Source organism: Melospiza melodia, chromosome 2 (assembly GCF_035770615.1).
Source record: "Melospiza melodia melodia isolate bMelMel2 chromosome 2, bMelMel2.pri, whole genome shotgun sequence".
NCBI classification, from domain to species: domain Eukaryota; kingdom Metazoa; phylum Chordata; class Aves; order Passeriformes; family Passerellidae; genus Melospiza; species Melospiza melodia.
Window position 1 is genome coordinate 118,830,934 of NC_086195.1, and position 25,394 is coordinate 118,856,327.

Below are 25,394 nucleotides of genomic sequence, written 5' to 3' on the forward strand. Positions count from 1 at the left end.
CAGGGCACCCCAGAGCAGACAGAAAAATTTCCTGTTGCCCTGGGTTTCCACAAGTAATCACCCTATAAACACCATCGTCTTAGTCTGCATCAGGGGAAGTTCAGGTTGCACGTCAGGATGAATTTCTTCACAGAAAGGGCGATTAGACATAGAAATGAGCAGCCCAGGGAAGTGGTGCAGTCACCGTCCTGGAGGCGTTTAAGGCAAGGCTGGACACGGCACTTAGCGCCATGGTCTATGGACATGGTGGCGTTTGCTCATAGCTTGGGCTCGGTCATCTCAGAAGGCTCTTCCAACCGAACTGATTCTGTGATCAATCAGTAATTACTGATCCCGGGTGATTATGGGGATGTCTCGGGAGACAGGAGTCATTTCCGTGACAGAGGGTGCCGCAGGTCCCGCTCCCGCCGGGCCCCTCACGCCCCCGGCTGCCCGCGCACCGGGAAGCACCGAGCTCCCGCCCCTCGGCCACGCGCATGCTCGGCGCAGGAAGCCTCGCGAGAGGAGGGCGGGAAGCGGCGGCAGCGGCTCGGTGCGCGCCTCGGGGCCGCCCCTGTGCCCCTGCCGCGGTGCCCCTGCCGCGGTGCCCCTGCCGCGGTGCCCCTGCCGCGGTGCCCCTGCCGCGGTGCCCCTGCCGCGGTGCCCCTGCCCCGCCGCCGGCCATGGCGGCGCCGCCCGCCTTGCCCGGCCCCCGCGGCCGCTTCGAGCAGGAGCAGGACCGCGCCGTCCGCGCCCTGGTGCGCTGCGTGACCAGCCTGCCCGAGGAGGAGCTGGGCGGAGAGCGCTTCCAGGCGGCGCTCAATTTCGCCTGGTCCAACTTCAGGTCAGCGGGAGCGTGGAGGGTCCCGGTGCCTGCCGCGGGGTGTGGGATGGGGCCGCCCTGAGCCCTGCCTGGGGGAGCGCCGGGCGCCGTGTGCGAGACTCTGCCGCAGGATCATTGACTGCTGCTCCGTCACGTTTGGATCTTCGTGTTTCAGGGGTTTTCAGCATGTCCATTTAGCCGCCCAGAACTTTGTTGGAGGGAGATAGATACATTATGGTTGTGTATAAAGAGCAAGTGAGGAGGATTCTGCCAAACTGAGATAAACCTTCTGGCTGAGAATGCTGTGATGCTTGTGTGAAAGGTTATCGCTCTGCAGGAAGAGAACGTGTTTTGTGTTACTTGGGCTTGTCAGGAACGTGGTCTTTATTAATTTGTAATATACATAGTAGCCTTCAGACTGCCACCTAAAATGCCCATTTTGAAGTTTGACACACAGTTTTCAGTTATCACAGTTATTGTTCCAGTCTGTTCTGCCCGCTTGGGTTGGACTCAGTGATCCTTGTGGGTCCCTTCCAGCTCAGAATGTTCTGTGAAAGCCGTGAAACTCTTACACGATGAATTTCCAATTACACTTACTATCGCTAACTGCTCCCTCTTTGAAATTGTATGCAGCTAATCCATGTAAAATCAATGCTACTTTACATTTTTCATGCTGATTAAATGCTTTTTGGGGGAAGCAGTAGCATTGCATCGGTTAATGCAAACTACTAGTAGACTCAAATAAAATAATTTTAATATGCAAATCTCACCTTCAGTTTTGGTCAGCTATGTGCTTATGTAGCTGTGTGCTCTTTTAGACTGGGGAATTGTTGGGGTTTTATTTGGATTTTTTACGTGTCAGGAAAACAAAGATGGTGATGCAAAGTGATCAAGAAACTTTTGACAGTGAAGACTGGAAAGAAGAAGGTTTTCTTCATGCCAGAATTGTTGTCCAAGGAATGTGCATGGAACATCAGCCTGACATTAGTATTATGTTTGCAAACAGCGAGACCTTAGGTTGTAGCAGAAATACTCCTTAGTTTCAAGTTTGTGAAACCTGTGCTTTGTATTGTTAGATTTTGTGATGTTTCTGTGCTGTTGTTTTTGGATCCACCTATTTATTTCCATGAGTGCTCAAGTCTTCTTCTATCCATGATGCTCCCAACTTGCCTAAAAAAAAGATCCTTTTATTTTTGCATATATGTTAGTCATTAATTAAAGCTTTGAATAACGGACTAAAGAATTGTCACTAATAATTTTCCTGCAGCTTAATTTTTCTTTTCTGGACAGGTTCTTGGTTTGAATTTTATTGTCTTTTCAGTGTGATATTCTAAATCTTCCAGTTCTTACACTTACCACTATTTTGAATGAATGATTTCCTATATAAGCTTATGTGCTGAAATAAATTAGATATTTTCTTAAACCTAAATATCAGTCAGAGCTATAGTCAGAGTTTAGTCAGAGCTATATTTTATTGTGCTCTTATGCCAAATCCCTATACACAATTGAAAACAGACTAATGTGTGTAGTTAACAAAGTCTTTTTTCTTTCCTTTAACATGTGCTTATCTTCGTCCTGCAGTGCTACTTACTAAAAATCCTGGTTAACTGCTTTAGAGTTTCATTTCCTAGTTCATTACTTTGCCATTGAGGTGATTTCATATTGTCTTTTGAATTTCAGTCTGTTTAGCTTAACTGTTGCTCATGGTTGGGATTCAGCAGTTTTCATTTCTGTCTGTGGTCATGACAATGTTATCACTTTCTGTCACCTGTTGCTGGAAACATTGGTTTGGTTTTGAGGGCACATTGAGTGTCTTGACCTTATGCTCGGTGTTGTCACATCTTTTTCCCTGTTTTTTAATTCTCTGTATCTAAACAACCTGTTCATAGCCTAATTTAGCCTCCAAAGTCCATTTTACCTTTCACAAGTTCTTGTTTTGTCCCTTTACATACATACATATATATACACATACCTTTGTTGGTATATCTGTCTTTATTTTATATCAAGCTCTCTTTTCACTTAGACACTCTCTTACCCTTTATAAAATGGAGCTTCTTTTGGGTTTAGAGACCTTCCCATGTGGGTGTTTGTTTTGCCTATGCCTGTGATGCAGGTCCCAAATAATTGTGTGCATTTGACATCAATGCCTTTGACAACACAGTTCTTGATCTCCTTGCTCTACTTGACTTAGCAGACAGCATACTTTAATTGCTTAGTTTGCTGGTACAGTAGTAATTTCCCATTCAGCTTAGAGTGCTGCTAGATGTAATCTGCATTCAATTTTTTCTTCTTTTCAGGCCAATTATATTTAATCTTTCTTGAGCTAAGAGATGTCAAAATTGAATTTTTTTTATGCTTAATGCTGTTGCTGAACTGTGTGCATTATTAAACTAGTAATGTTGTCTTCATATATGTAAATCAGCTTTGTTTTCTTCTTTAGCTTCCTTTTAAACACATTCTAATACAGATTTCTTACACAGATTTCACCGTTTTCTTGATGTGAACAGTCATAAAGTAGAGAGAACAATAGAAGGGTAAGTTTTATGTCTAGATATTAATAATGCATTGGTTATAGATATGTTTTTAAAAAGCCTTTTTGATACTATTTGTGTTATTAGAATACATGAAAAATTGGTAATTCATTCTGACCTTGGGAAAGCTGCAAGCTGGAAAAGACTAACAGAAAAATTTCTGAACTTGCCACTCCCAAGTACTGAAGAAACAAAGGTATGTACGTTGCAATTTCCTTGTTCTTTTTTTCCATCCCTCTCGCATTTACACTGGCAATGGGAGCTTCATTTGTAAAGTGTTGGAAATTTCAGGTGACTTAGTGATGGGCTTTGGAGTTGCTGTTCAGGTCATGGATTTCCAGAAATGAAAATTTATCTTCTCAGGATTTCAGCATGTGGAGTTAAAGTACTCATGACTTAAAGTACACGATCTCATTGCAGAGCAGGTGTTTTAGGGTCAGCATTGTACAAATGCTGCAGCTGGAGTCTAGGTGAATCTGGATTCCTGTCTGTACTAAAGCAACAATGAACTGAGCATTTCTTGTTCTTTGCCATTTTTTTTAACCTTAAGTAATCCGTCTGGGTGTTTTGGTTTTAGGGTTTTCAGTTGGAGTGCTCCTGTTCTGTAGCTTCCATATTGAGACTGGGTGTGTTTCACCATTGATACACTTTGTTTCAAATCAGTTTAGCATATGGAGTGGATGAATATGGCAGAAGTTGTCTCAGTTTTCTTTCCACTGTTGCAGTGCAGTAATGAATTGGATCTTAGAAAGTTTCTCCTGTCGGTAGATTTAAGCTTCTGATTTAAGAGGTGGTGCTCCATATAATGGTGTTCTTTAATAGAATCATGTGTTCTGAGCTGCAGTCTGATTTTACTTCTCATTGAACTGACATTTGTCTTTCTTTGGGTGTTGTAGGTTCCTTTTTATTTGTGGGGAAAACCCAGGAGCCCTTAATAGTTTACACATATTCAGTTACTATACTGTAGTCTCTATATTTTGGAAAATGTACCTTTAATAGTGCTTGTTTTGAGAATTGAATGAAATTAAAACCAACCAAACCAACCAGCCAAGCAAGCACTTAATACTTGAATGTTACAAGTATCCTAAGATTTATTTTTTTTTAATTTCCTTCTTAAAAATGCACCTGGGGTGTGGCTGGACATAGATTAATCTCGTATTTGGGAAGTTAAATGGCATTTAGTTTTTAGCAGTGACACATAACTGGGAAGATTGAGTATTTATTGGTTTCTGTCTGTTAAGTGGAGCACCAGTTCACACAAGAGATTGTCAGTGACCTACTGGTTTTCTTTGACAAAATCAGTAATGTTCAGTAGGAACATATTATAATCCTTGTATAGTAGGTGAGTATCATGCTGCTTTATCAGGAATTTGAATAATTTTTTCTAAAAGGCAACTAGAACTCATTCCAAAACAGTTTTGTGTTTATGAATGTGTGAGCATGTATAAGGATTTAGACTGCAGAATGTGTAGATGTGAAGTGGTGGCTGAAGATCTTTGTAAAGTTACAATGAGGCCAAAGAAAAATCTTTTTATACTGAGAAACGGTTGTACGTTGGTAAACAGATTTTAGGGAATAAACAGTAATACAAATCTCTGGACCATACTAGTTTTGGCACAGCATTCTAACCTGATTGAAGGCCTCTGTTTCACAACTGCAATATTTGAGTTAAAGATTCATCCTTAATGATTTGTGTAGATTTTCAGATCTGAGAAGATAATGTGAACATGATATTAAAATGTAGTGATCTTAGCTAACTTAATTTTAGCCTCTGTTTGAAATAATTGGCCATATGAAAAGGAAAGCTAAGACTTGCTTTCCTGCAGGCCTGTTACCTGTGTCCTTCCAGTTCATGCACGTTTATGTGGCTGTCCATTTATGCCTTGTCCTGAGGTGACTTCTTACTTTCACAGTACTTGCATCTATTCCATATTCTCTGATTATTGGCTCAGTAAGAGGCAGGGGATGCTGTGGCTGCTTTTGAAAGATTTGTGTACTGATTGGCTAATTAATAGGCAGAAGAAAATGGGTAACATTCAATGACAGGTTGCAGATGTTATTTTTGTGATACAGGACTGGGGAATGGGAGCTAATGGGGAGCATTCCTGCAGATAATAGGCTGACTTTGTTACTAAGCAAAATCTTTTAGAGCACTTACAGACTTGCTTTTTTTTCTAATGTGTTTTAAAGACGGATACACACTATTCCATACTGTCTCTTCTGTTGTGTTTGTCTGATTCACCATCCAACACCACCTATGTGGAAAAACCAAGAGTCAAAGAAGTGGGTAAGTTGGCAAGATGTTTATATGGCTAATGAAAGATAGAATCTGCAATGCAATCTGATAAGAAGGACATTTTTCCTTTCCATTTTATTATCTCCTTCACTTCACCTTGCTTTATTGGTTGTCTTTATAATTTATACATTTTAAATAGCTTGCAAGTCTTTCCTACCCCTGTTTATGTTGCATTACTTAAGTTTTCCAGCCACTGAAGTACCTTGGGAACTCTCTTTGACTTGTACCACTATCACAAACAAACTTCTCCACCTGTTCCGCAGTGCTTACATGCTCAAAGACAGACAGTGGATTTCTATCCTGAGTCTCTGTCTTGCACCTCAATATTATATCTCTTGAAAAAGTTTTGGTGATGTAAATTCCTACGTTTCCTACATAATCAAGGAAAGGGAGATACATTTGAAGGTTTCCAGAGGGAGATCCCAGCTGCCTGCTTTCTAAAGTAGGACTTTTTCACTCAGTGCCTGAGAATGAGGCTTGTGCTTGAGTGGATACCATCCCCCATTTGTTTTCAGTGTTGTATGATAGACTGAAAGAAGAATATTTCAGACTAACCTAAAGAAAATCTTGCATCTTAAGATTCCTTTTTGAATGATCTCTGCACATTCCCTCGGCGGTGTTTTGAATGCACTTTCAGCCCATTCCAGGAATGTGAATATGAAGAAGTTATCTCAAACAACACTAATTACAGTTGAGTAAGCTTCATGTTTAAGATATCATATGTTGTAAGTGTGATTGTTACCTTGAAAGTATCACACATCACATCATGGTTATGTGGTGTCTTTTTGGAGAGTAAGACAGTTCTTGGTTTATGTTGTTTACAGTCTGGGATCCTTGTGCATATTTAAATTATACATTTAGAGTGTTTCCATTGAGCTAAATGGGACTTCCTAGTCACAATAAGTGGTGTGCTGCATTCTTGCATGTTTTTCCAGGATTGAAGTGTAGGGTAGGGTAACATAATATAGTTAAATGTGCTGATGGCACACTGTGTTGCATATTTTGAGTGTATAAGCAATAAAGTTGAGAATTAGTAAGGGATTTACATGGTTGAAATGTCACAATTTATGTCATATTGAAAGTCTATAACGTTGTTAATGGAACAGTGGTGTAACCTTAACTGAAAGGGAATGTCTTTTGTTTTAGCTATAGACTGTCAAGATAATTTTAACTTCAGAAGTGTTTCTAAAGGAAAAGAAAGAGTTATGTGGTACTTACTATTTTTATATTTATATTTTTCTTAGAAAAGGAAGAAGAATTTGATTGGGCAAAGTATTTGATGGAAGGAGAAGAAATTTACTTTGGCCTTGGCATAGATACACCAGTAAGTATTTTCTTAAGGTAAAACCCCAACTGTATAAACTGGTTTGAAGTGTGTTAGAGACCTGATTGAGTTATCCTAGTTTGTATGCTCTGCATGTTGATTCTTGCAGAATTCCCCAGTACTCTGCTCAATACCATGAAATAAGACAGACCCAAGCAGAATAACAGTAATCCAAATACTTCTGTTTTTCACAATGTTTTGACTTAGTCCTGCAATTAAACTGTCTGCTTCTGCTGACCCTTGCTTCCACCTAATCATAGCTTGCTGCAGTTCTGTGATCTTTTCCAGATCTCTCATTTGCTGGTTATTAATGTTGTGTACAACTTAAATCATTCTCTGTTAGACAGTTATGTTAGTCCTAGTGTCCTGAATTTACTTTATAGTGTAAAAAAGAATAGTTAATGTTTGGCTTGAATAGGAGCTGAATATAGATGTGTCTGCTATGTTGTACTGAGGTGTCCTGGGCTGTGTTGTACCTCATAGGATTTGTCTGGAGAAAGTGAAGAGGAAGAGGACACTCAGCCCTTGAGCAGGGAGGACTCAGGTATTCAAGTAGACAGGACACCTTTAGAAGACCAAGATCCAAATAAGAAGACAGTACCTAATGCTTCCTGGAAAGGTTAGAATAAGCTGTAATTTTTCTAATATACATACTAAAATTTAGCAAGGCAATACAGCTTATTTTTTTTTCTTATACTTTATTGAGCTATTGTGTTACAGATCTATAATTGTAATATAAGATGCATGTTACTGTTCATTAGTAATTTTTTTACAGTAAAGAAGCAATATGGAAAGTTTGATCTGGTTTCTGTTACTGCCAATGGAGAAGAATTCTGTTCATTCCTGTGGAAATTTACATGAATATTCCAATATAGAAATGAAAACTTAGAGTTAGTGTAGCATGTTGTATGGATAGAATGGATTTACATTACAATACATAAATTTACATTACAATACATAAATTTACATTCTATTGTATGGATAGAATGTAAATTTTTCAATATCAAAAAGCTGAAACAAAATTTATTTTCCACCAGAAATAGTTGGCTCATTTGCAGGTATTAAATGTTTCTGAAAAAAAAGGTTTATTTAGTTAAAACACTAGTAGCTTTCTTTTGAATACCTTCAGGGAATATTATGAAAAAGAATACAGCTACATTTAAAATATTGTGGGGTACAGTTTAATTGGCACATGACAACTGCATAGTATATATTATATGAGCAGTAGCTATCTAACTGGGATTAGGCAAAGTCCTGTTGGCAATTGTAGAAAATTTCCTGTTCACATTTTTGAAAAAACTGTTTTAGGTAATGTACTAAATGTCTAATAAAAAGGAGTGCAGTGATAAAGTTGATGACATCTGGCAGTTTATTTTTTAAGTCAGCCTGTTTTTATATATAGCATTTGAGAATTGCCTGAGACAGAAGCATTTTTTGAGAAAAAATTGGAAACCATGTAAATCTTCAAGCTTAAAGAATCATATATCCTAAGCTGGAAGGAGCCCTCAAGGAGCATCAAAGTCCAGCTCCTGGTCCTGCACAGGGTCACCCCCAAGAGTCACACCACGTGCCTAAGAGTGTTGTCCAAACATCTCTTGAACTCCGTCAGGCTGGTGCTGTCACCACTTCCCTGGGGAGCCTGTCCCAGTGCACAACTGCCCTCTAGGTGAAGAACCTTTTCCTAATATCCTAAACATCCTCTGACACAGCTTCAGACCATCACCTCAGGGCCTGTCACTGGTCACCAGAGAGAAGAGATCAGTGTCTGTTCCTGCACTTTCCCTCATGAGGAAGCTGTGGGCCATAGTGAGGTCTCCCCTCAGTGTCCTCTTCTCCAGGCTGAACAGACCAGTTGACCACAGCTGCTCCTCATGTGGCTTCCCCTCTAGGGCTGTCACTGTCTTTGTAGCCCTCCTTTGGACACTCTCTTACAGCTCTTTCCTATATTGTGGCACCCAAAACAGCTCACAGTACCCAGGTGAGGCCTTACCAGCACTGAGCAGAGCTTATTTTGTAGGACTTTTGCAACATTTGAGAAATGTGGCATTTCTGTGTCAATTTTAGTTTGTGCACAGTGGTATTAAATTCCCAGTGCAGTAAAGTGTAAATGGTTGTAAATGGTAATTCATTTGAAAAGATCTGTGATTCTGCAGCTGAGTGAATAGGCTTATTAATAACTTTTTCCTGTGTTTTGTAAGCATTTCCTGCACAAATAAAAGCACCTTGCTGCCTGTGCTGTGTTTTCACAGTCGCTGAGCCTGATGCCCGCAGCTGGCTGGAGCAGCACGTGGTGCCTCAGTACTGGACAGGAAGGGCTCCTCGCTTTTCACATAGTTTGCACTTGCATTCCAACCTGGCTGCAGTCTGGTAAGAACACAATATCACTTACATGTTCCTTCCTGGCATACAATGCTAAATACTGACTTTTTAAAAACTCTTTAAGATACTATGGCTATGACAATTCACTTAAGAACAGAATTAAAGGGGTGCAAATTAGTAAGATGAACAAATTAGCTGCTTTTTCTATTAATAGATTCTTGTCCTTTTATTTAGTTTTTATTAAGTTTCTCATGTCAGAGAGGGGTGTTTCATTTTTCCAAGATGTGAATCTAACTTGAATTTTGTTTGGCTTGACTCTTACGAAAGTCTCTGAGGACCTAATATAGGTGGGTTGTAAGTGGTCCTGGAAGTGAGGAGTCCCCTAATGTTTAAATTTTTAAAACCTTTTTTCCGTGCCTCCCTTAAAAAGTTAAACATAATTTTTGTGTGGGGAAGGAACTTAAAATAGTATTTTACCATAATCTGCCATGGTCTTGGAAAGAAAATGAGAATTAAAAATAAAGGGGAGTCTAATTCTTTCCTGTCCCAAATTTTGATGTGTCAGTATTGAAGGCCATTAGCTTTGCCCTTGGTTTTCTTAATTTAATGAATTTTTTAATGAAGGAGTTATTTTAGTATAAGGTGGTTGTCTAGCCAGCTATGAACCACAATTTGCAGTGAATGTTAGAAAATGGGTAACATCAATAAAGCAACACTGCTTCTGCTGCAGTGTTGTTAGGAGATGCACGTTTTACATATATGTATGGTATATAACTAGTATTACTTAATTTGAACTTTGTGATTTTGAGTGTGATTGCATAACTTTTTCCACTGATGATACTGATGGGTAAAAATACTGAAAATGTAAATAATCATTCTAAATTCTAATATACTTTGCTGAAATATGAAAAGGTACTGAGGAAGGTTTACAAAGAATTGCATAAGACAGGATCATAAGAGAAAATTCTTAGGTGGCTATGAAAGTTTCCACTTCTTAAGTAAACTTGTGAGTTAAAGAGAGAATTTTCTTTTATGGGTTAGAGAAACTGGTATTTTACTTTTTAGCTTAGTATTTTTTCTAGAAAGTAATGATAGAATTTCACAGCATTGAATGAGAAATAACTGATTAGAAATAACTGAATAATTAAAAAAAAAAAAAAACAAGCCAAACCTACAATGTCCCTCCCCCTCCTGCCCCTGCCCCTACAATAGTGGATATGCAATACTTCAGGCATTTGCTACTTAATTTCTTGTCTTTGTAAGATGAGATTATATTTGGGTGTTTTCCAAAGTATCTTGCTTAGCAATATGAAAATAAACTGTGCTTTTTAAAATACTTTAAATGTCCCTATGCACATTGAATCTGTTCAGATGTGAGCAGAAGAAAACTAAGCCTAAAGATTATTGCTTCATTCTTACTTTCAGGTGATTCAGCTTTTATTTCAGCCATTAAATTGTTCTACTTTCCTGTTTTTTAAGGGACCACCATTTGTACACCAGTGATCCTTTGTACGTGCCAGAAGAGAGGACGCTGGTCACAGAAACTCAGGTTATACGAGAAACTCTTTGGTAAGTGCAGCATCACAAAGCTTGCATTTTAACTTTTAGTGTTTCTCTCAAGGAGATCAGAGGGCTAAGCTTTTAATTTACACTGTTTCTGACAGTAAAGATGCTGCATGTGTTGTTAACCATTCACATTTGAGGCACTGGAGCAGGTTGTCTAGAGAAGTTGTGGATGCCCCATCCGTGGCAGGTTGGGTGCAGCTCTGAGCAACCTGGTCTGGTGAGAGGGGGTCACTTCATGGCCTAAAGGCTGGAACTAGTTGATCTTTAAGGTCAACTAGTTTTCCATTCTGTGATGCATGAAGAAGAAGGTAGCTTGCTACTTTTTTTTGGCATTGATTATTAAAAGTCTAATTGTTAAAAAGGACCTATTTGTTCTTATCTTGTCCCTTTAGATTTATAAAACAGTGTCCAGTTTTAGAAAGCAGGCTGAGTCATCCCATAGCTGGAAATCATATCAACTGGAAAGAAACTTTAGGAAGTATTTACTTCATGCCAGTGTTTAATTGTTTTTGTTCTGGCAACAACTTACAGTACCAATAGCATCATACTTAATCTGAGGTCTCCTGTTACTCAAAGAAAATAAACTTTTAGGCAAGGGAGAGCTAGTTCTTTTATTAATTACGTATAAGTTCATTAAGGGAGAAAATTACTACTCTTTTTGTTTCTTTTCAAGGCTACTTTCAGGAGTGAAAAAGCTTTTTATATTTCAGCTGAATGATGGAAAAGTGACTGTGCGGAATGATATTATTGTAACTCATTTAACCCATGTAAGTTGTTTCTGAATCTCAGAGGAATATGTCATTAGAAAGTTGTAATTTGTGGGAATAGGAAATTAAAGTGCTTGTGGAAATTTCTACAATTTTTCTGCATATTTCTACAATTGTGTTTCATCTAAATTGGAGCATCTGGCTCAATAAAACTGAATGGGCTTTTCCTGTATCTGAGAATGTGATGAAGCAATAGCAATTGCAGAACTTTATAATATTCTAATTCGTAAAAATAATATTGTAATTCAATTTATGAAATACAGTTTTATTAGATGATTCTAAAAGGTTGGTTTGTTGGTTTTTTTTTAGAATTGCCTGAGATCTGTATTGGAGCAGATAGCAGCATATGGTCAAGTTGTATTTAGACTACAGAAGTTTATTGATGAAGTGATGGGACACAGCCCAGAAAGCACAATGCATGGAACAGTTTCCACTCCAAAGAAGACTACTGAAGCCCCATTCAGAACCTACCAAGCTTTTATGTGGGCTTTGTATAAATATTTCATTAGCTTTAAAGAAGAACTTGCTGAAATTGAAAAATGTATAATCAACAAAGGTACAGTGCAAGGGAAGTTTTACATGAGGGAGATACACAAATTATTAATGCTGACAAAATTTGCATTTTTGTTGGATGTTATTTTATGCATCTTGGGTTTTTTCTTTTATTTCCAGATAAAACAGTCACACTTTCTATAGTAATAGATAAGTTGTCTCCCAGACTGGCCCAGCTGAAGGTGCTTCACAAGGTGTTCAGCACAGGAGTAGCAGAAGTGCCACCTGACACTAGAAATGTTGTACGAGCATCTCATCTGCTTAACACCCTCTACAAAGCTATTCTGGAATATGACAGTGTTGGAGAGGCATCTGAGCAAACGGTAGGGGAAAAAGAATTCCTTCCTAAATAGAGCAACACACTAGAAATAACTACATTAGTTACTAGATTTAGTAACTAATGCATTATTGTTTTTTAACATGAGTTCACTCAACCTGGATGAAAATGGGTTTGTGGGAGTGTTTTCTCTCCATAAGAGCAGTATTTACTGAGGACTGAGGGGAAGGACTCTGGAAAATCAGGGGCCGGGAAGCTGTTTTGAAAGAGGGAACTTTGGAATAGCTTTTCCTCCTGTTTCTACAGCTGCATGATTCAGTTGATACTGATATGTGGGGGTTTGGATTTTTACAGTAACTTGATTATACTATTGAAAATATAGTTGATGTCATTGTAGCCTTTTGTTTTCCTGATTTTGATGTTATGAAACCACATAGTGTTTTATGACTATCCCTTGCTGCTTCAGAGATGTTAGGGTGAAAAGATGCTGTTTGGATTTCTGATGACAAGAGTAACAAGGGGAACCATTAATAATACAGGCTCCCATTAAAAAAAAAGCTACAATTTTTATTTTAACGTTTTATCTTTAAAATCTTTTAGTGTAGTTGTGTATATGTTACAAACTGATTACACAATTAAGAGGTTAGACTTCACCAAATTGCTTTCAATGTTTGGTATAAAAGCACTCAGCCAGTTTTTTTTCTTTTTTCCTTTGAATTCAGGTATCCCTTTTGTTTTCTCTCTGGGTTGAAACTGTGAGGCCATACTTACAGACAGTGGATGAGTGGATAGTCCATGGTAATTTGTTTGATCCTGCAAAGGAATTTATTATTCAGAGGTAGGGATGCTTGATACTAGACACACATAATGCTGTCCAGTAAACCTGTTGTAGAACCTAGGGTAAAGGGTAACAGTAAAAGCAGGTTTTTACATTTGTAATTTTGCTTAAGAAATAATTTCTTAATCATACTTAATCATAACTTGTCTCAAACTTCCCATTAGGGAAATTGCATAGATATGGATCTCTACCACATATTGTTGTAGAGTAGAAATCCATTATTTTGGGTGTTTTCCATCTATAGTAAATAGTGAGCAGACTGACTCGGAATGTACTGACTTTTTAAAAAAGCAATTTACCGTTTTTCAAACCCAAGACAGGCAAAAATTACAAAATTTACTTTTAAATTCTTCTATTAATCTTAAGTTGTTATGAATTAAATGCTATTTGGAATTAAAATACTCATTGCTTCTGACTTGTGGTAAAGTTAATATGGTGTCTTAAATTACATATGCATATCCTAAACATTACTTGAGCTGTTAATTTTTGTTCTGTTGCTATGCTACATTTTCTTGGTCCCTTTTTTTGACAGCTTGGAGTGGAAAGTGAATATAGAAATTAAAGTTCTGGCTTGTAATACAAATCCATTTTTTCCTATCTGCCAAACTTAATTGAACCTGTGTCTGTTAACACATGTTGAGGTGAGCATGAAGTAAGACAGCAGCTCTAGCAGTACTATTGTAATAATTCCTTAGTAGCAGAGATCCTTAGCATCCTTATTATGTCCTCTTTTTCTGGTTCTATAATTGTGTTTTCAGTGCTACCAACAAAGCTGATCTTAACTTACATTTATGCTTAATTTTAATTACCTAATTTTAATTATCTAATTCAGGTTTTTCCATCAGACTTTAAAGACCAAACTGAGTATCTGATGTAAACAACAAAAGAATCCAAAGTGAACTACAAATTGAGTTTCACCTACTCTAGAATTTTTCAGCTTTCCTAGCAGTAGTTACTTCAGTTTGAGGTTTTAAATAAGTCAGCAAGTCAGTTGCTCATCGTTTTGACACTAAGGATGCATGCCACCGTGAATAGCTAACATCCTGGACAAATTTGGTTATAATTGCTCTACTTGACTTGCTGTTGGGGTTTATTTGTTTGTACAGTTGTGTTATCTCCTGTGAGCTAGTTGTTTATCCTTTTCCTAGACAGTTTGCAAATAGGGATGAGCTGATTTTATACGGTTTTGAAAATGCTTCGTGACTGTTCTAAGAGAAAGGCAAAGCACAGAATAAAGAGGATACATATCCTCTAGTAGTGAAGTTTCCTTTTGGAAAGGAAAATACTCAAGAGCTTTTTATTTCTTTGCAGAAACAAAAATGTTGCAGTTAATCACAGAGATTTTTGGTATGCTACCTACACGTTATATAGTGTGTCAGAAAAGACAGAGAATGAAGAGAAGATGAGTGATAATGCCAGTGCCAGTTCTGGCAGTGATCAGGCCCCTTCAAGCAGACAACACACAATGGTTTCTTTTCTAAAACCTGTGCTAAAGCAAATTATCATGGCTGGAAAATCCATGCAGCTGTTGAAGAACCTTCAATGCAAAGACGGTTCTCCACAGCAGGCTGCATCAAGAGGTGAGATGTCAGTTTGTACACCATTGAGCCTTAGGCTGTCCAACAGTATGGGTGTATTTTTGGTAATGGGCTTCCCCTGGCTTTAGAATAATATAATACTCTGTGGAATGCCAGTATTGTGGTGGGTAACTTCAGGTCTGATGGAAAACACTCTTCCAATGCAAAACAAGTGATAAGAGCCAAATGAATAAAATTGAGATTTCCATGTTCTTTTTATTGCTTCAAATTTTTCTCAAACTTCTTTTGTTTTTTGTTATGAGACAAAATCAGCTCGTATGTTCTAATAGTAAAATTGGTGGTTTTTAATAAATAATTGTTTTCCATTACTCAGTGGTTGAGTAATCTAAGATAGCATGTAAATTTTTTTTTTTTAAGCTTACTCATAAGTAGATAAAAGATGTTTGGATATCTAGGATATTCATCTTGAGTGATTGTGAAACATAATTCAGCATTATAGCTAATGTTGGGTTTGGGGGCTTTTTGCCTTTTTTAAGGAAACAAAATATTTTTTTCATTTTGCTGCTTCTTCATGTTTAAAAGGAGAGGTAGTTAAATTATTTTGGAGACTCACTTCAGTACATACTGAAAGATTGTCAGGTGCTAAAAGTTAATTGCCTTTGCACCTGAAGTAGGAAGTTCTTTAACAATCTCAAAAATATTTGATATTTCAGATACCCATTCTGCAGTGCATATGCCTGATGTTGGGCATTGGGCTAGTCCTATATTTTTAAACATGTATTTGAAGGTATTTTGTTTTCTGAATAGTGGCCTAAATGTAGCATTTTAGAAGTTAGCTTGTGAATGTTGGACTGTGGAGTTCTTTCAGTTGAGATGGTGTTTTGTGCAATGTGCTGCCCGGTTCAGATGCTGAAAGGAAGAGTTTGTATACGCTGTTCCTGGAATCGGTGCAGTCTCGCTTGCGGCACGGGGAGGAGCCTGTCCTAGACATTATTACAGAGCAGCAGGCCACAAAGCAGAGCCTGATAAAGATGCAGTCCATAGCAGAAAGACACTTGGAACTGGATGATGTCCATGACCCACTGTTGGCTATTAATTTTGCCAGGTAAATGAATGATCTTCCTGCTGTGTTGTTGAAAGCAATATTCAGCCTGGTGACATTTGGTAGATCACATTTTCATTGCTGCTGCTACTGAAAACAAGCAAGTTCACAATAAAGGCAAACACCAACAATCAGTGACAGAAGCTAAAGGGACACACTGCTTGTGCATGGTTAAAGAAAAACAATTAAAATCAGTAAGAATGTGCTATTTGCAGTTGATAGCATAGAAAATTGGAGTAGTCTTTATCATAGCAGGCTTTTAGCAAGTAAGTGGCTTAATAGTGAATGCCATTGTAAAATCTGAACTTTTCAATGAGTTCCCGTGGTTTTTGTACGCAATGTCTTTGATTTGCACCAAGTATATTCATAGAAGAATGCAGCTTCAGTTTTGCCATGCTTAAATCATTTAACTGTAAAAGCCTTCCAAAATTCATGTCACTTGCATAAAAATTCTTCATTCTTCATAGTGAGGGAAGTCCTATAGAGAGTATAAATGTGTTGGAAATTAGCAGGAAGGATAAACTCTGAAAATCTTATTATGTGATTACAAATAAGAAAATAGCTTTTTATGTTTTTACTAAATACTAATGGTGTATTTAAATATTTTAAAACTGACAATAAAAAAGAAGGAACTTGTTTTGAAGAAATCATAGATAGGACTTGGTTTCCCTTGTATATTGGGACTATTCTAGTTGTCAAAATTGCTGCATTAATTCAATATCTAGCTCATTTAGTCTATTCAGGCAATAGCTGCTATGAGCTGGACTTCCTCTTAGAGTGGTTACAACTGGCAACTAGCTTTTTAAAGAATATTACAATAATTTGATGCTTTCTTTGTAAAAACAATTAAACTTGCCAAATGTATAACACAGACACTTTCTTCCCATCATATAATAGTATAGATAATATGTTTTTCAGGAGTGTGCCTTAAGCAGTTATGTGATTGTAGAATGCTGTCCTCTGTGATACTCTCATGTCTGGTGATACACAAACAGTGTGATGGAGCACTTTATAGGCTGGATACATGCTCTGCTTATAATCAACTTTTATTAGCCCTGCAAAGGACCCAATTGATTAAAATCCTTAAAGGTATGACATTGTTTTATACCTTGTATGAATAATGAGCCTTCTTGCCTAAGTATCTTGTTTTATTTTGAAGATTGTATTTGGAGCAGAGTGACTTTCATGAGAAGTTCACTGGTGGGGATGTCTGTGTGGATAGATCCTCAGAATCTGTGACCTGCCAGACTTTTGAACTGACACTGAGGTCTTGTCTTTATCCTCACATAGACAAGCAATACTTGGAATGCTGTGGTAATTTGATGCAAACTTTAAAGAAGGATTATAGGTAAGAAAGTAGATTTCTTTTTCCTTAACTTTTTTTTTTTTATTACCAGTATGTCATCCCTAAAAGAAGCAATTCTATGTTGTGTTTCTACTCCAGTGTGATAAACAGCTATAAAGTCATTAAGGAGAAGAGGTATAATATCTAACATGATAGACTCTTGGGCAAAAACTTGGTCTAGGTTGAATCAACAGCAGAGCTGTCATTTCTCATCAGTGGGTGTTTGGTGGGGATATTATTTCCAACAGTATTTCTTAGTAATGTTGTAATTTTAAATTAATTTCACAGAGAGGGACAGGATTTCCAAACTCTGCTATTTCTGAGAATTACCTAGCCTGTAAGATAGCTTCCAGTGAAGTTAATGGAGCTGTTAAAGCTTACAGAGGAAAATGCTTTGTTAAACAAATGATTCACTGTAGATTTTGTTATGTTTGTATTCAAAATGAGTTTTTGCTGTGAAGAGTTTTTAAGATTTTTTTTTTCTGTAACAGTTGTGTTTTACATTCACTTGTATGATGAGACTCAGGAAATGTTATATGTTTCTCCTGTTCAGGCTTGTAGAATATTTGCAGGCAATGAGAAATTTTTTCCTACTTGAAGCTGGAGATACCATGTATGACTTCTATACATCTATTTTTGACAAAATTAGAGAAAAGGAAACTTGGCAGAATGTTGCTTTCTTAAATGTTCACCTACAAGAAGCAGTTGGACAACGATATCCTGAGGACAGTGCAAGGTAAAGAGCAAAATATGCTTTAGTTATGTTTCTTTCACACTTAGCTGTATTAATGTACTTAGCTTGCACAGCACAATACTAATTATTCTGTACTCATTAAAATAATGTTTTTAATGAAGTTTTGAGCTGTTCTTTTTTCTACCCAAGTCCTCCAGATTAAATCAGACAGTTAATGGTTAGCAGTGAGAAATAGAAATTAGTGAAACTAGCTACTCATCTAAAGCAGATTCTCACCAATTACATCATCTGTTTCCTTGCATAGGTTGTCAATATCGTTTGAAAGTGTTGATACAGCAAAGAAGAAACTCCCTGTCCACACCTTAGATGGTTTGACATTGAGTTACAAGGTAGGGTTAAAATGGCGGCAGTTCTTACAGTTACAGATTTGAAATGTATGAAACCGACTTACATTTTCTATCTTTATTATCCTCTCCTCCTCCTAGGTTCCTTGGCCTGTGGATATAGTTATAAGCTTAGAATGCCAAAAAATATATAATCAAGTTTTTCTGCTCTTGCTGCAAATAAAGTGGGCCAAGTATAGTCTAGATGTTCTACGGTTTGATGGTAAGATACTTCATCAATGAAAGTTTCTGTGTATTAAGATATTCTGTTTTGTGGTCTAAGGATATGATTAGTCTTCTGCTTTCTGCAGTAAGCAGTATAAACAAGTTAGTATTTTGATTCATTCTATAAAATAATAATCTCTTTTAGTGTCACAAACTACATGTATTAAGCTGGACGTGTTTTTCACTTCTTTCCAGCCTCAGGGATGGCTCCATTCATGCATCCCCTTTGTCTCTTTGATTCTAGTCTAGTTAGTTATACTGGAAACTTGCTACTTCATTCTACAGACTTTGCTGTTGAAAGAAAGTCTGTCTACCACACCCTAATGTTTATGTATAGTCCTTTTTATTAATAATAAATAATAAATACCTTGTAGACAATTTATGAAAACAAGATGAAAAAATACTCTATTTGAGGTTGAAAAACAGTAAACTGTTGGGGGATTATAGAAAGATTTTTTAGTATTGCCTTCACCAAGTTAATGTTATAATCTTCCTGTCCCATGTAAAGTGGATATAAACTTCATGTCTTAGAAATGTAAATTAGGCAGTTGATGGGTTCATCTATATTTTGAAGATCAGCAAACTAATTATCTTCCTGAAAGGATATGGTTCTTTACTGTTTAAACTTTATGGGTGTGACTTTTTGTTTAAGTCTTTTCCCAAAAAGCACAACATTCTTCCTTTTTTTTTTTTTTTAAGAATTAGTCTCTGCTGCAGAAAATTCACAGGTGAAGAAAGGAACTTCATTAGAACAAGGAACACTTCCTGTATTTGGACCACAAAAAGAAAGTATAAAACAACAAATACATCGCATGTTCCTCTTAAGAGTGAAACTTATGCATTTTGTCAACAGCCTGCACAACTACATCATGACTAGGGTTTGTCTTATATCACAATTTCATTTATCTTAGGAGCTTGTAACTGCAGATGAAGTATTCCTTTTCCTTTAAAACCTAAAAAACCCTCTCAAACAAAAAGCAAAATGTAAATATAATGTCCTTTCTGCAGATGTTTCAGTTTCAACTTGGCCATTTTAAATCAGTAATTCTAAAAATGCTGTAGAAGTTCTACATGCATGTGATTGATCTTTGGGTGTTACTGACTCTTTTGCCTGTTTCTTCCAGTTCTAGATGACTTAATCACAGTAATGTAAGATGAGGTTTCTGTAAGCTGTAACTTAAGAGCTATTAGGCATATAAAAGTATTACAAGAGATATTTTAGTTGGAGGGATTCTTCTCTAAAATCTCCAGTACACAGCGTATACGTGACTTTCCAAATTCAAAGGCAATGCCTGTAGATACATATCTGCTCTATTATTGCCTTTTTAACTTTTAATAAAACAAGCATATGCTCCAGTTCAGCCCCTCTTAGGATAGTCATTGTGCCCCTGTCTAGTGGCAATATATCTGTTTCTGTGAGGAATGTTGCTGTATAGTTCTGAGAAGAGCTTGGAATTTTTGCTATTGCTGGTAATTTAGAGACTAATCCTAAAATTCGAGAGGGAAGAGCAAATAAATCATGCAATTTCAGGCTCTTTAAAAATATATTGGAAGAGAGTCACAATCACTTGTGTACAGCATTGAATTTAATAACTTTGGTCTTCTTTTTAAGATTCTTCACAGTACAGGCTTGGAGTTTCAGCATCAGGTAGAAGAAGCCAAAGACTTAGATCAATTGATAAAGATTCATTACAGATATCTTTCTACGATTCATGATCGCTGCTTACTGAGAGAAAAGGTGAGTGAAAAATTAGTATGTTTGATGTACTGAGTTATCAGGACAAGAAAGTACTTGTGTACTAATTATGCAGTCTGTTTTGCAGCATATATACACTAAGCAATATATAGATACTGAGCAGTATATAGCTTTTCACACTGAGATCCAGTTTCCCTTGCTGTTCTCAGCTCAATTCTATCAAGGAAAGAGGATAAAATTGAATTCTTTATATTGGGTACTACACCACTGTTTGTTTCTAGAAGATGGGAGTTTTTGGACTAAGTGAGGCTTGTTAATTTTAGGAGGATTATGCATAGTGGTATGGTAGGAAATAGAGGTGTCTGGATAGCTTTGTCACCTTTTATCCCACATCCAAGTAGTCAGCTGGGAAATTAATTGGAGAACAAATACAAACATCTTCACTTTGGAAGAATCACATTGTACTTTGGAGATAGTTTTACAGGTTAGATTAAATGGCATGTGAAGTCTTTGTATTACAGTGTAATAATGAAAATTATTATGCTTAACAATGAATATCTGACTTACTCCTTGTGTTTTAATTATTTTAGGTGAGCTTTGTGAAGGAAGCTATCGTGAAAGTGTTAAATTTAGTACTGATGTTTGCAGACCGTTGGCAAGCTGGTTTAGGGGCTTGGAAGTAAGTACACAACTAAAATTCTCCATGGTCATAATTTTGGAGCTCTGAGTATGATTTTGTGACCAGAACTGCGCCTCCAGGTGAGGCTGCACCAGTGCTGCATACAGTGGGGCAGTCACCTCCTTTGTCCATCTGGCTGTGCTGTGTTTGATGCACCCCAGGATCAGGTTTGCCCTCCTGGCTGCCTGGGCATGCTCCCTGCTCACTCCTGTTGAATTCTTATTGACCATCACCCTCAGATCCCTTTTTGCAGCCACTTCTTTCCCCTTTTCTACTTCTGTTTGTGCAGCCTGCTGAAGGATGGATGATGCTGGGCAAATCTCCAAGGCTTTGTCAAACACTCAGAAGTTGATAAATGGTCCTGAAGCCAGCTGGTGTGGACTGGCTTACTTCATATTTTTCAGGACTAATTTTCTTTGCCACAGATGCTACCTAAAACTTAGATCCCACTCTCTTGTGACATTAGGAAGTTGCTATTTTTGGCGTGTTTTTCTCATTCAGTGTGTCAGAAATAATTTGTGAATGCTGTTGATAAAGACTGAAACTCAAAGCATGTGGTTGCGTGCTCTTGGCATGAAAAACATGGCAGGAAAAAGTCATAGCTGTTGTCATCTGTATCTTCTTGGGAGGGGGGAAAAAAGGAAAGGGAGTGACTTTTGAGCTGTGTCTTCTCCCTGGACTGCTGAGTGTTGGCTGACAGAGTCCAAAGTGGAATTCAAGAGATTGCTGGATAGTAAAGCAGTGTGGGTGTCCCTGTTTCACTGACTGTAGGTCCCCAATGACCTCCAAAGCAGTAAGGACCAGGAAAGGCTCTCTTGCTTACAAACCTATGTAGGAATGATAGGTCTCAGTTAGAATCACACAGCTCCTCCAAGTCACTGCAGAGATTTCTAAAATGATGATGAAATTATTAATGCCCCTTTGATGGTGCTCAGATGCTCCTGTCAAAATTGCCTTTGTTTTTTAGAAGTAGCATGTGCAGGCATAACTGAAGTATTATAACTTCAAGCCAGAATTCTATGTAAAGAGTACTTTTGTCATTTACTGTGAAATTTGATCATATTTTGAAGATAACATAGAAGTTGGTCTGTTAAGCATTCTCTGTTAAACTGTTTTTTAGGATGGAATCCATAGAGAAGATGGAATCTGATTTTAAAAACTGTCACATGTTTCTTGTAACTATTCTCGACAAGGCTGTCTGTCGAGGCTCTTTTCCCCATTGTAAGTACATGAGGCTTTTCCATACCTGAGCTTACACAAGTTTGCTAGGAATGTGTTTATGTTTTAATCTGTTCTAAAGTTTGTTGGCACATTTCAAATAATCTCATTTTGGGAATTATGCACAGAGGGACACCAAGACTTAACCTCTAAGTTAAAGTCATTTTTTTTTAGAGTATTTGTGCCAAGCTTTTCCATGACAGCTATCTTCAGTTTATCTGTTTACTTGATGAGGGGAAGGTGTGTAGCCAAACAAGTGACAAGCAGTTTTCTAAACTAATGAAACTAAGTTCTGAGGGCATAGAAGAGCATTCTTTTTGTTGCTATTGGGAATGACAGCTGGGATATATCTTGAGCAGATAGGATTTTAGCATTATGGTGCCTCAGCTGCAACTGCACTGGGCTCTTGGCTCTGCCCATCTGTTGTAAGTTATTTCCTTGGCAGTAGAAACAGCAGAGGATGACATACCTGTGCTTCTACTTACAACCTGGTATGAGCTTAAATTGTTTATCAGTGCCAGTTTGAGTTAGGGGGGCAGCTGCTCAGTGAGGTTGTGGGGCATCAGGGTTAGCTGGGATGCAGATGGGTGTTCTCATGGGTTTCTGCACCACCTGTAGATGTGCCAGGAGGACATGATTTAGTGGTGGACTGGGCAGTCTTAGGTTAATGTTTGGACTTGATTATTTTAAAGGCATTTCCCAACCTAAAACCTGTGTTTAAAACAGGCAATATTTGCCATCACTGCTACTCACATCTACCAGAGCTTGTCTGCAGAACCATCCTTGAGCGTGGCTTGGTGTATATAAACCTCCACAACATTTTTATGTACAACAGTATTGCAAACAAAGGAGCTAATTTCTTACCAGTTGTTACCACGTGAAATAACTAATGGGTAGCTGATTATGAGTGTGGTGAAATATTATCTAAGCTGTCAGAGACTTACAAAATGTCTTACTCTCCTGAAGTCCTGAAGTATTACAATTTAAGCCGGTATCCTCTTAAAGGACAGAATTGAATATTGCAATAAATGTTTGCAGAGTGCTGCAAATGCAAATACTTACTTTGTTTTTATGGTTTGTTTCACAGTGGAATCTTTAGCTTTGTCACTAATGGCTGGCATGGAACAAAGTTAACACCCACTTTCACTGAATTAAGGAAGAGCTGATAGCAGGATTTATGTTGAAATTCCCGTGTTAAAGAACTGTAAGCATTTTGCACTCCAGTTTAAAATGTATATAGCTAAATGTTGCTGGTGTTTTGAAGCTGTGTAAAATATTTTAAAATGTAAATAATGTACAGGTATTTAAGTCTGTTGGTTGTGACAGTGTTTGTATAGGCTTCAACATCAAAAAACATGTATAGTGTAAAATTCATTCCATGTAAACAATCTTACTTGAAAATACATTAAATATTTTTCATGCTGAAAAAAGGAATGTTTTTTTAAATTATGAGTAATTGATGGTTTACTTTTTCCTTTAATTTTTCAGCTGTGAATAGGTTACAGGGCAGTGTGGAGTGGTGTGACTCAAATCTTGGTGTTTAGAAGGTTGGTTGAGTTAATTTTTGGCCTTTTTTTTCCTTTGCAAAAAGGCTGAGAAGCATTCATCTTCTTTGCTTAGTAGTTCTTAAGAAATGTTTAAGAAGACTGTTACACGAAGCTGATGTAAAAAAATACAAGATTAATTTATCAAAATGGATTATAGCAGAACATAAAATACCAGTATTTTTTATGTTAAATGTTCAAATGCTTGTTAATTTTAGTGGTAACTGGTCACTTTAAGTAGGATTAAGATGAAAGTGTGTAATGTATTAGTTGTAATGATTGGATTGTTGAGATGTTCAAATTTGGTCAGATATGACTTGACCTTTATCCTTCTTCTGAGCCTCTTGCAAGCAAACATTTACATCTAATAGCTGATCTCCTGGAAAGCAGTAGGTTGTGATACAGAAGTGTACATTTCTGGACAAGTAAATGTGGAATTTGTTCTGCACGAAATGACTTGCCCTGTCTCCTCCCTTTTAAAGTTTCTCTGGAATTGTGGCATCAGTACACCTGCATTAAAAAAGAAAATCAATCATAGCTATTTACCTAATGATTTTTTGAATAAATAAAAGATTTGATAATTAGAATTTCACTGTTGTGTGTGTTTCTGCTGAAATTCCGTCAGTAGCTTAAAGTTTGAGAGATGTTTCTTTAAGGTAAATGAGGTATGTTATTACTGGGACTATGTGGGTCATTATAAAACTATTTTTTCAGCTGTAAACTAATAATTATTTTATATGAAAGTGAATGCTTGTGTTTGAACAGGAGATCTCAAGGTTCTTCCAAGTTATAGCTATGAAATGTTTTGAGGACAAGAAATCTGTTTTTTTTCAAGTATACCACTGAGGAAGTTTCTGCTGCCCTGTAACATGTCTTCTGTTTGACTGAGTGGAGGTTTTGCTTTAGAGAGCAGTATGTTTGTGTTGTCCTTTGCTACCACATGACACACTTTTCCAAGTGGATGTTTTTTGTGGTAGCTGGACACCTATTAACAAAAGTAATTTGTACTTCTACTTTACCATGACTCGTTCTCATTTAAGATTCCAGATTATTTTTTTATTGCTAGCAGAGACAATGCGTTGCTTAGTAAATTTCTTACTCAGAGTAAAATTGAGTAGCATACTGAGAGTTTTAAAAGACATGCTTGGAATTTCAGCACTTCTGTGCACTGATTCATTACTCTTTTTGAGTATGTCTTGTACTCTGTGCTTTTGAACTATCTAATGTGGTTGCTTTATTTCTGCTTCCTATACAGAGATTACCTTCAATGAAATTTCTACTTTTCATAGCCTTACCTTGGATAATATTAGCTAGATGTGGGAGAAAAAAAATCCTTCAATCCTTCATGTGGTTGAAACAACAATTCCTAGTAAATCCCTTGGCCCATTTTACTTACTTTATGTGAACGACCCTGTGTAAGTGAAAGATTTTGCTGTTTCACCCAGTTTCCTGCTTAGGCATTAATGTTGCATTCTGCAGAGAGACTTCTGTGCACTTTGTAGACAAGTGATGTTTATTTAGCCATTTTCCAAGTTTGCTCATCTCTCATGACAAAAACAGAGTGGTAAGTCTGGCTCTGGAAACGTTTACTGATTCTAGTCGTGGACATCCTCAGTGTTTAACTTTTTGTGTGTCAGCACTTCTTGGCTGACAAATTCCCTTCAATGAGTCAATCTTATGGCATTTGTTTTTCTTCAG

General features: G+C 37.3%; 2 protein-coding genes across 2 annotated transcripts in view; both read left to right on the forward strand.

The window, feature by feature from the left end:
* Positions 1-662: 662 nt before the first annotated feature.
* TUBGCP5 (tubulin gamma complex component 5) lies at positions 663-24,283 on the forward strand. Its single transcript, XM_063149721.1, has 24 exons — positions 663-823; positions 3,283-3,336; positions 3,421-3,529; positions 5,524-5,620; positions 6,209-6,319; positions 6,874-6,953; positions 7,437-7,572; positions 9,203-9,320; positions 10,752-10,841; positions 11,512-11,605; positions 11,915-12,161; positions 12,278-12,480; positions 13,157-13,272; positions 14,584-14,852; positions 15,717-15,915; positions 17,072-17,260; positions 17,811-17,993; positions 18,256-18,340; positions 18,437-18,557; positions 19,259-19,437; positions 20,172-20,297; positions 20,846-20,934; positions 22,055-22,155; positions 23,240-24,283. The coding sequence occupies exons 1-24, from the start codon at positions 663-665 to the stop codon at positions 23,284-23,286; spliced, it is 3,204 nt and encodes a 1,067-aa protein (XP_063005791.1). The 3' UTR covers positions 23,287-24,283.
* Positions 780-25,394, forward strand: part of CYFIP1 (cytoplasmic FMR1 interacting protein 1) — a 105,050-nt gene continuing 80,435 nt past the window's right edge. Inside the window, exon 1 of the mRNA XM_063149717.1 lies at positions 780-784. The gene's annotated coding sequence lies outside the window, so the exon portion shown is untranslated. The remainder of the gene's footprint in view (positions 785-25,394) is intronic.

What these genes read in the sequence shown, in the direction of transcription:
- TUBGCP5 (XM_063149721.1), top strand. Translation starts at nt 663, where the DNA reads ATGGCGGCGCCGCCCGCCTTGCCCGGCCCCCGCGGCCGCTTCGAGCAG. An exon ending in AAGGAATTTATTATTCAGAG is followed by an intron (nt 13,273 to 14,583) that starts GTAGGGATGCTT and finishes ATTTCTTTGCAG; the next exon opens with AAACAAAAATGTTGCAGTTA. An exon ending in TTGGCTATTAATTTTGCCAG is followed by an intron (nt 15,916 to 17,071) that starts GTAAATGAATGA and finishes TTTATTTTGAAG; the next exon opens with ATTGTATTTGGAGCAGAGTG.